This window comes from Schistocerca serialis, chromosome 8, assembly GCF_023864345.2.
Source record: "Schistocerca serialis cubense isolate TAMUIC-IGC-003099 chromosome 8, iqSchSeri2.2, whole genome shotgun sequence".
NCBI classification, from domain to species: Eukaryota; Metazoa; Arthropoda; class Insecta; order Orthoptera; family Acrididae; genus Schistocerca; species Schistocerca serialis.
Genome location: NC_064645.1, coordinates 592,015,438 through 592,026,312, shown reverse-complemented (window position 1 = coordinate 592,026,312; position 10,875 = coordinate 592,015,438). Strand labels below are relative to the sequence as shown.

The following is a 10,875-nucleotide window of genomic DNA, read 5'->3' as shown; positions in this document are numbered from 1 at the left end:
GAGTAGTTTGGCCGGGGCCCGATGGTGGGCTCTACGTGGTGTCTGAGTGTGTGGCGCTGTTCCCATTGCTATGAGGTCCTTGCCTCACCGACCCTGGACACGAAAGTTGAGTTTTGATTTAACCTACCAGCAAGTCAAGACTGTTCCCATTGTGTGGCCGGCCGCGGTGGCCATGCGGTTCTAGGCGCTCTAGTCCGGAACCGCGTGACTGCTACGGTCGCAGGTTCGAATCCTGCCTCGGGCATGGATGTGTGTGATGTCCTTAGGTTAGTTAGGTTTAAGTAGTTCTAAGTTCTAGGGGACTGATGACCTCCGATGTTAAGTCCCATAGTTCTCAGAACCATTTGAACCATTGTGTCGTTTGGAGTTCGTTGTTGGCTGTTGGGACATTCCCGCGAGCAATAGCGTGATTTTAAAGTTGGAAAATTCTAGCCACCCTCCGGTGAAGCTTCACTGTATTTGGTTATTTGAATTGGAGTGCACCAGGGAAATCTTCTGCCTTGTGGCTGTTACCGTTCCTGTTACGTGCCCTGGACGTTCACGTAAATTTCGGGCAGTGTAGGTTCCTCATCGTGTAGTTGCTGTCCAGCACGGTGTGTAGTTTGACAGCTCCGTGTATGATTGGTTGTGGGCCCCAATATCTTCTAGGCTGTTCCATTGAACTCCCTGTTGTGTGCTGGTCGGTTGGAGCGGAAGTTATCTTCTCGATGGGCCCGTCGACTGTCGGTCGGTTGGGTTGTCGTCGGACCGTGAATGGTTGGCCCGACTGCCTGTCGCACCTAAGCGAGAGTTAGTGTTGGAATTACAGGCCGACCCTTGAACATCTCGGCGTCCTCTTGTGTACTGCCTTTTTTTTTAATCTGTCCTTGTTGTTGGTACTTATAGGGCCTCTAGCCGGATTTTTGTTTTAAATTAGAGTTGTTTTACTCTTAAGGCCTTCAGCCTAGTTTATTGTTTGACTTAAGCCTTCTGGCATTAAAAAAAGTTTTTTGAATTTTTAAGTCTTCGGCCTTCGGCCGATTTCAATTTAACTTGTTTACTTCAGCCTAACTACAGAGCTGTTTTAAGATAAGGCTTGCCTTTAAATTTCTGATCATGCCTAGGTTACAACTTATTGGCCTTCAGCTGTTTTAAATTAAAGTGGCTTTCAGCCAGTAATTAAGTCCCAAAGATTAAAGTTGTGCGTTTACAAAAAGTTTTTGGGGTCTTGTAATGTTTGGTCAAACAATAAAGTTGAATTTTCGAGTGTAACAGACAGTCCCTGATTTTGGCCCCTTTCCACGATTTATTCTACCTGTCCTGTCCTGCGAGTAAGCAGGGCATATCACTAGGTAAAATAACCTTGGCTTGCTAGTATTTGTTTACTTATGTGATATGTGTTTCATTTCAACGCTTGCCTTTTGAATATAGAAATTGCTCCGGATGGGACCGTTGTTGTTGTGGTCTTCAGTCCTGAGACTGATTTGATGCAGCTCTCCATGCTACTCTATCCTGTGCAAGCTTTTTCATCTCCCAGTACCTACTGCAACCTACATCCTTCTGAATCTGCTTAGTGTATTCATCTCTTGGTCTCCCTCTACGATTTTTACCCTCCACGCTGCCCTCCAATAATAAATTGGTGATCCCTTGATGCCTCAGAGCATGTCCTACCAACCGATCCCTTCATTTGGTCAAGTTGCGCCACAAACTTCTCTTCTCCCCAATCCTATTCAATACTTCCTCATTAGTTATGTGATCTACCCATCTAATCTTCAGCATTCTTCTGTAGCACCACATTTCGAAAGCTTCTATTCTCTTCTTGTCCAAACTATTTATCGTCCATGTTTCACTTCCATACATGGCTACACTCCATACAAATACTTTCAGAAATGACTTCCTGACACTTAAATCTATACTCGATGTTAACAAATTTCTCTTCTTCAGAAACGCTTTCCTTGCCATTGCCAGTCTACATTTTATATCCTCTCTACTTCGACCATCATCAGTTATTTTGCTCCCCAAATAGCAAAACTCCTTTACTACTTTAAGTGTCTCATTTCCTAATCTAATTCCCTCAGCATCACCCGACTTAATTTGACTACATTCCATTATCTTCGTTTTGCTTTTGTTGATGTTCATCTTATATCCTCCTTTCAAGACACTGTCGATTCGATTCAACTGCTCTTCCAAGTCCTTTGCTGTCTCTGCCAGAATTACAATGTCATCGGCGAACCTCAAAGTTTTTATTTCTTCTCCATGAATTTTATTTATGGGACTATACAGTCGCAAAGGGCAGAATAGCTCCCGTGTTAGCAGTAAAACTGCTGCTGTGAAAGAGAAGTCTCAAAAAGAAAAAGCAACAGGTGAAAACGGGTCGCGAGGAACTGGAGAAATTTCAAACTCAAGGAGGCTATGGCGAAATGCTTTACAAGATACGTCACAACAGGTAGGAGCCTGGGTACTCACGGCGTCGTCTCGGTCGAGCGCGTGGTAGGCGACGCGGTAGCCGAGCAGGCCCGAGTGCTCGCGGCTCTGCCACGAGACGAGCACGCTGAACGGCTGGATGTCCTGGATGGCCAGCTTGAGCACCAGCGGCGTCGAGCAGAAGCGCGGCGGCTCCAGCTCCATGAAGACGAGCCCGCGCAGCTCGGGCGGCTGCTCGCAGCGCAGCGAGCGCGTCGTCACGCCCACCAGCTTCTGGTGGTCGCGCAGCCACTGCCACATCTCCTGCGACTCGCAGCCGCAGTGCAGAGGGTTCTCTGCGGGCAGACGCGGCGCGGCAACGTGCAGCAGACAGTTTGCAGCAATTCAGTCCTTGCGAAGTTTGTTTCGTTTGGCCTTAAGGGGCTCCAGAAAGACTCAAAATCATGAAAAGTTCAATTTTTACTTTTTTGCGTTTTCAGAATCTGCAGACTATTATCTTTTAATAGATATATAATTTATTCAATTCCGAAGACTACAACTATTTTTAATTTTTTTTTGAAATGTGTTCTACATGGGCGTGACCCACTGTGGCGCTGTTAAACTGCTGTCAAATGGTGTTATTATTAACGTCCGTGTTCATCAGGTACATTTTAGTGATGTGAGATAAAGTATGTGTTGTGGCTAACCTGTGATGGTTCAATATACACTCCTGGAAATTGAAATAAGAACACCGTGAATTCATTGTTCCAGGAAGGGGAAACTTTATTGACACATTCCTGGGGTCAGATACATCACATGATCACACTGACAGAACCACAGGCACATAGACACAGGCAACAGAGCATGCACAATGTCGGCACTAGTACAGTGTATATCCACCTTTCGCAGCAATGCAGGCTGCTATTCTCCCATGGAGACGATCGTAGAGATGCTGGATGTAGTCCTGTGGAACGGCTTGCCATGCCATTTCCACCTGGCGCCTCAGTTGGACCAGCGTTCGTGCTGGACGTGCAGAACGCGTGAGACGACGCTTCATCCAGTCCCAAACATGCTCAATGGGGGACAGATCCGGAGATCTTGCTGGCCAGGGTAGTTGACTTACACGTTCTAGAGCACGTTGGGTGGCACGGGATACATGCGGACGTGCATTGTCCTGTTGGAACAGCAAGTTCCCTTGCCAGTCTAGGAATGGTAGAACGGTGGGTTCGATGACGGTTTGGATGTACCGTGCACTATTCAGTGTCCCCTCGACGATCACCAGTGGTGTACGGCCAGTGTAGGAGATCGCTCCCCACACCATGATGCCGGGTGTTGGCCCTATGTGCCTCGGTCGTATGCAGTCCTGATTGTGGCGCTCACCTGCACGGCGCCAAACACGCATACGACCATCATTGGCACCAAGGCAGAAGCGACTCTCATCGCTGAAGACGACACGTCTCCATTCGTCCCTCCATTCACGCCTGTCGCGACACCACTGGAGGCGGGCTGCACGATGTTGGGGCGTGAGCGGAAGACGGCCTAACGGTGTGCGGGACCGTAGCCCAGCTTCATGGAGACGGTTGCGAATGGTCCTCGCCGATACCCCAGGAGCAACAGTGTCCCTAATTTGCTGGGAAGTGGCGGTGCGGTCCCCTACGGCACTGCATAGGATCCTACGGTCTTGGCGTGCATCCGTGCGTCGCTGCGGTCCGGTCCCAGGTCGACGGGCACGTGCACCTTCCGCCGACCACTGGCGACAACATTGATGTACTGTGGAGACCTCACGTCCCACGTGTTGAGCAATTCGGCGGTACGTCCACCCGGCCTCCCGCATGCCCACTATTCGCCCTCGCTCAAAGTCCGTCAGCTGCACATACGCTTCACGTCCACGCTGTCGCGGCATGCTACCAGTGTTAAAGACTGCGATGGAGCTCCGTATGCCACGGCAAACTGGCTGACACTGACGGCGGCGGTGCACAAATGCTGCGCAGCTAGCGCCATTCGACGGCCAACACCGCGGTTCCTGGTGTGTCCGCTGTGCCGTGCGTGTGATCATTGCTTGTACAGCCCTCACGCAGTGTCCGGAGCAAGTATGGCGGGTCTGACACACCGGTGTCAATGTGTTCTTTTTTCCATTTCCAGGAGTGTATATCGTTGGTGTGATTGTCGTTTGTTTCATGTTTATTTACTCTTTCGTTATCTCGAAAATATTCGTAATTAATTGTGTTTCTTGAGTCTCTGTTTTGTTGAAGCATAATAATGAGTAAAAGTAAAGTTATTAGATATCCTCTGAAGGCTTTCAAGAAAAGGAGAAATGTTGGAAAGCCAAAGGTATGTGTTATTACTGTAAACAATAAAGACGATAACCAAGTCAGTGAACCTAACCTCTCAAGTACACCTGCCCATAGCAGTCAAAGTGGGAAAGAAAATACTTCACAGAAGAAGCTTGGTTCAATGAGTGAAAACTATGAATGTTTAATGGGCGAATCGGATGTGAATGAAATATTTGATATGTCGGTTCTCAAAGGAATTTTTTCAAACTGTGTAAGATGTATTCATTCTACTGAAGTTGGTCTGGAACTCTCCATAATAAAGCACGTAGGACTTGCTAGTGAAATACAACTGAAATGTGATAAGTGTTCATACATGACCACCTTTTGAAACAGTGTTGCAGTAACTGCAACTGAAGAAAATGGTAGCAAAATCTACTAACACAACAACGAGCGATGCTTGCTTTAGACAAGGAACGCCTTCGGGCTGCAGACAGGGCTGTAAAGAGTCTAGAAATACAAGCAAGAGTAAACAGGAGGAGGAACAAGAGGAAGCTGGAGGAGGAGTTTGCAGAGGATGAAGATAATCCATCCTATGGACCTGGAATGCACTAAAAAGTTAATCCAATCTTTGTCGCTCGATTCCCAAAACTTTTATTTTCTCATACTAATTACATGTTTTCTAAGGATCTTCCAAACATATTCGTTTCAAACTTTCAGTAAATGTTACACAGTACCTTCTGCATAATTTAACACAGCCTTTTTCCAAAAAACTGTATATTTTTGAATATATAAATAAAAAATTGCAAAAAAATGTTGTGAATTTTCATTACAATTGAAAAAAAATCATCTTTAATAACTGAACTAAAATTTTGTAAAATCCCTGTGTTAAGTTGTAGCCCATATTCCAATAACTAATCTGTAAAAACTTCAACTTCCTACCTCAAATACTTTGTGAGGAAAGATGTAATTTATAAGCGTTATTTTAACATTGCAAATATAGGGAGTTCCGGAGCCCCTTAAGAGCTTGTACTCTAACTATGGAGATCATAAAGCGTGACACTAATTGAACTATATGAAATAGGATCGTCATAACTTCTGAACGGTTTGCGTTAGGAAGTTCAAACTGCACAGTTGGCCGCGGGGCATGATGCGAATTAGTATGTTCATGTATCGTTTGGCTTAGCGACGAAGCCCACATTCATTTGGATGGGTTCGTCAGTAAGCAAAACGGGCGCATTTGGGGCCTGAAAAATCCAGATTTCGCACCGAGAAATCTGTTCACCTCCAACGGGCCACTGTGTGGTGTCCAACGTCCAGTCACGGAATAACGTCAAGGTTTTGGCAGATAATTTCATCCACATCATCCAAAGTGACCTCGATTTCGACAAGATGTGTTTCATGGAAGAGGGAGCTCTATCCCATCGAAGCAGGAGAGTGTTTTATGTCCTGGAGAAGTACTTTCGGGACCGCATTCTGGCTCCGCTGCAGGGCCCTCGATTGGCCGCCATGTTCTTCGCATCTGAAAACATGCGACTCCTTTTTGTGGGGCTATATTAAAGACGAGGTCTACAACAATAACCCCGAAACCATTTCTGACTCAAGACAGCCATTCAAGAGGTCATCGACAGCATCGATGTTCTGACTCTTCAGTGTGTCATGCAGAATATCACCACTTCTCTGCGCCACATCATCCCCAATGATAGCAGGCATATCGAGCACGACATAACCTAAATTCGAATATTTGTAGTGACGTTTACACGTTGAATAAAGTGTGTGTACGACGTAGTTTGTTAATAATTTACGTTTCTTACTCATATAGTTCAATAATTGCCAACCTGTATCTCTACGCAGGATATATAAATACGTAAATGCATGTTTACAGAACTCAGAGCTCAAGCCGTCGGTTCCTTCCACAACAAATATTTAATAAACAGAATGATAAGTAAACTCGAGATATTGATGTTATCAATTCATACTAGTTCTTAAACTTAATAGTAAGCTATACAGATGAATGAAACTTTGGGTCCTACAGATTTTTTTTCCTACACTCTTAAGAAAACTGACAATCGCTCTATAGAGGCGCGTGTCTTTATAAATCAAAAGAACAGAAGCTGTCAGAGGGAGTAGGTAACCCGTATTCATCAAAGTCGTCAGAAATTCCGATCGCTTATTGCCAAATTTGAAACACGAAAACAAGATGTAGTTTACATAGCTTCTGACTCGAATCACACCCACATGCGGGGTAATCGTAAATATTGTTTGTAATACAAATGTATAGGAAAAGGGGCATGGCGGTGATGGTAAGTTCCCATGGGAGCTAACTGCTGAAATCATCGGTCCCTAGGTTTACACACTACTTAATGTAACACAAAGTAACTTACGCTACGGACAGCACCCGCATCCATGCCCTAGGGAGGACTCGAAACTGACGGGGTGAGCCGCGCGAACCGTGAGAAGGCGCCCCAGACCGCGCGTCTACCCCGCGCGGCACTATGGGACTTAACATCTGAGGTCATCAGTCCCCTAGAACTTAGAACTACTTAAACCTAACTAACCTAAGGACATCACACACATCCATGCCCGAGGCAGGATTCGAACCTGCGACAGTAGCAGCCGCGTGGTTCCGGACTGAAGCGCCTAGAACCGCTCGGCCAGAGCGGCCGGCAGAAAAAAGAGGCATGTTTAAGGCGGAGTTGAATGACGGTGGATATCGTAGTTTGGATCAAATGCGGCGTATTAAATCTCAACCTTTTAGTAATTTCAAGCTGTAATGCAACATAATATTCATCTTTTGTTTGTTGCAAGACATTGCACGCGTCTTGCAGTTGCTATTTTCTATAGTTCTCGACTTCAAGTAAGTAGCCTGCATCGAGAACAGTTCCGGTAGATGGAGCTTGCTTCGCTACGACATTAACTTCCTGATATACCGTATGCCAGCGTGGAATTGCACCCACATCAAAATTATTGTCTACTCTCTCTGTTTACAGCGAATATATTCGAGCATCACATCCAAAATATAACAGTTTGTTTTTATGTTCCAACTCCGGTGTTGTGTACTTTTCAGAAAACACTGGGATTTCGGAATGATTAATATTTTTAAGAGGGAAGTTGAGGATACAAACTTAATTCATTCCAAAATTGCCAGTATCCTCCGTAAAACCTGAAGCATTTTTGGGCAGTTTGTAGGCTTTACTGATTTGGATCTGAGGGCATAGAAAAGCACATTCGGTATACTCCTCCTGTGGAATTTTGGATCCATTAGTACATATACAGATATAACCAGGCCACAGAATTTCAGTGAGGCAATTAAATCGCCAATTTACTTTAACATTCAGCGAGCTTGTCATATCATAATTACAGTTAGGAACTTGGAAGCTGATTCCAACAAGATCATATTCAAATAGAGGCAAATATGAAGAACATCACATATAACTTATGACATGATGCCAAGAGTCAAAGATTGTGCACATGGACGAACTTTTAATTCTTCTTCAGTAATTGATAAATGCAGTCTATACTCTTATAAGCAGGACTTTCCACGGGGGCTATTTCTTGAATGACAGACAGTATGTGACGTCTAACGTGTAGGGCATCTTTCCTGTTTCCACTAAGAGAACGTTTGTAGGCATGGAACCATGGATCTAAGGCCGGTACGAATGGCTCTGAACTAATGAGTAATTTGGAGAAGTAAATCTTAGTCGCATTGCGATACACCATACAACCATAGTCCAGACAACATCGAATAATCTCATGATACACTGTAAGTTAAATATTTTGATAAGCTACCCACCACATATCGTATACCTTCGGTAGCCCATATAATCTAGAAGGATAAGGTTCCGTTTTACGTAGATATTTTTTATCCTCTACAAGAATGGAAGACTTTTCTATTAACCGATTGGTAGCTCCTAAACTTTCATTGTAGGATCCTTTTGATGCCTTTATGTATAGGGTAGTTATACAGATTCATGTATAGGGAAGCTATAGAGATTCTGAAACACCACAGTAATTTTAACAGAAAAGAGGTAGGCTTGAAGCTATACAAGATATGGCGGTCGATTTTACACCAATGATGTGATAATGGATTTCCTTCAATCAAGAATACTGGCGTTAGTCAGAGATAGACTTACAGCCGGCCCCATGTGACGTGTGTTGGTGCCCTCTATGCGCTCTATATAAACGGGACCTCCACGGCCTGGCAGCCAGTCGTCGACTCTCCTCGGATGATGTTGCCCGTAGTTGGCAACGAAACATCAGGAAGAAGTAGTTTTACAGTTCGACCACTGCCTCTCAGCCCGTAAGTTTTAACTAATGAAGACTCTGGCCGTGAAAGCCTACACGTTATGATTCCAACAGGTCCTGTTTGATCCAATATTGATTAAGAAGATGATATATGATTACGTTTCTGTGGTCACAATATCGAATCAAATTTACAGACAACTTACCAATCCCAGCCCATTTATCATTAGGATATTGCACCCATCGGGCCACGAAGCATGCAGAGATTCGTTGTATTTTCTGATGACGCAAGCTGATCCACAACTATTGTAAATTATTGCATCAAGAAACTATTGCAACTGGTCTTTGGTATCCTCGATACTGGGACTGCGCCAGAATTGACGTCCGAGCTGGTCACACAAATATTCTGGTAGGGAAAGAGCTGTAGATCTTGCTGGCCGCAAGAGCACCTCACAAGGGAACCTCCCCATCGCACCCCCCTCAGATTTAGTTATAAGTTGGCACAGGGATAGGCCTTAAAAAACTGAACACAGATCAATCGAGAAAACAGGAAGAAGTTGTGTGGAACTATGAAAAAAATAAGCAAAATATACAAACTGAGTAGTCCATGGGCAAGGTAGGCAACATCTAGGAGAGGGTCAACTTACGAGCGCCGTGGTCCCGTGGTTAGCGTGAGCAACTGCGGAACGAGAGGTCTGTGGTTCAAATCTTCTTCCGAGTGAAAAGTTTAATTTTTTATTTTCAGACAATTATTAAATTAAGTTCAGGCACTCACACATAATCAACTTCGCTCTCCAAAATTCCAGGACATGTTTAGATTTGCTTGGACATATGCAGGATTTGACGGTCTACACAAGGAAACATTTGAAAACGTAAAAAACATGTTTTGACAGAGCACAGGGAAACTGTGCGACTGTGAAACTGTTGCATTCATTTGTTGCAGTTTATGTGACAAACTCTTATGTTTTCATCACTTTTTTGGGAGTGATTATCACATCCACAAGAAAACCTAAATCGCCAAGTGTGCAAGTTAGGTGGGTCGACACCATATTCCTGTCATGTGGCGCACATGCCGTCACCAGTGTCGTATAGAATATATCAGACGCGTTTTCCTGTGGAGGAATCGGTTGACCTATGACCTTGCGATCAAATGTTTTCGGTTCCTATTGGAGAGGCACGTCCTTTCGTCTACTAATCGCACAGTTTTGCGGTGCGGTCGCAAAACACAGACACTAAACTTATTACAGTGAACAGAGACGTCAATGAATGAACGGGCAGATCGTAACTTTGCGAAAATAAAGAAAGTAAAATTTTCACTTGAGGGAGGACTTGAACCAAGGACCTCTCGTTCGGCAGTTGCTCACTCCAACCACGGGACCACGGCGCTTCTCTATGCACATTGTCCTTGATGTTGGATATGTTGCACATGGACTACTCAGTTTGTATATTTTGTTCATTTTTTCATAGTTCCACACAACTTCTTCCTGTTTTCTCGATTGATCTGTGTTCAGTTTTTCAAGGCCTATCCGCTGCGTCAATTTATAACTAAATCTGAGGGGGGTGCGATGGGGAGGTTCCCTTGTCAGCATTACGCAGAAAATTCGTGGAGGCACGTGGAATACGTGGATGGTCATTTTCCCATTGAAAAATGGCGCCACGGTACTGTCGTCTGAGGTTGTTGAGGATGCTGGATGCCCGCGATGTACCGTTGTGGCGTCAGAGACCATTCAGTCACTACCAGCCCTGAGTTTATATCCTACCCAATTGTTCCCCAAAACATGATGTTAGGATTAACGCCGCTCCAAAACACTGACATATTGGGACCTGTCCTCAGGTGGCCATCATCCTTGCCGATGATGGTCATCCAAGGCCATGTAGAATCACGATTAATCGCGGAACGCAGCGTGACAGCATTCATCAGCAGTTAACGGTTTTCGGTCACGGAACCACTGAAAACGTAGCCGTTTGTACCGCTGTGTTA

General features: G+C 44.8%; 1 protein-coding gene across 1 annotated transcript in view; it reads right to left on the bottom strand.

Annotated features, from left to right (window-relative positions):
- Positions 1–2,288: 2,288 nt before the first annotated feature.
- Positions 2,289–10,875, bottom strand: part of LOC126417142 (protein artichoke) — a 116,485-nt gene continuing 107,898 nt past the window's right edge. Inside the window, exons 8-9 of the mRNA XM_050085038.1 lie at positions 2,446–2,738; positions 2,289–2,306 (exon numbers count right to left, since the gene is read on the bottom strand). Coding sequence (XP_049940995.1) covers positions 2,289–2,306; positions 2,446–2,738 — 311 coding nt within the window. The remainder of the gene's footprint in view (positions 2,307–2,445; positions 2,739–10,875) is intronic.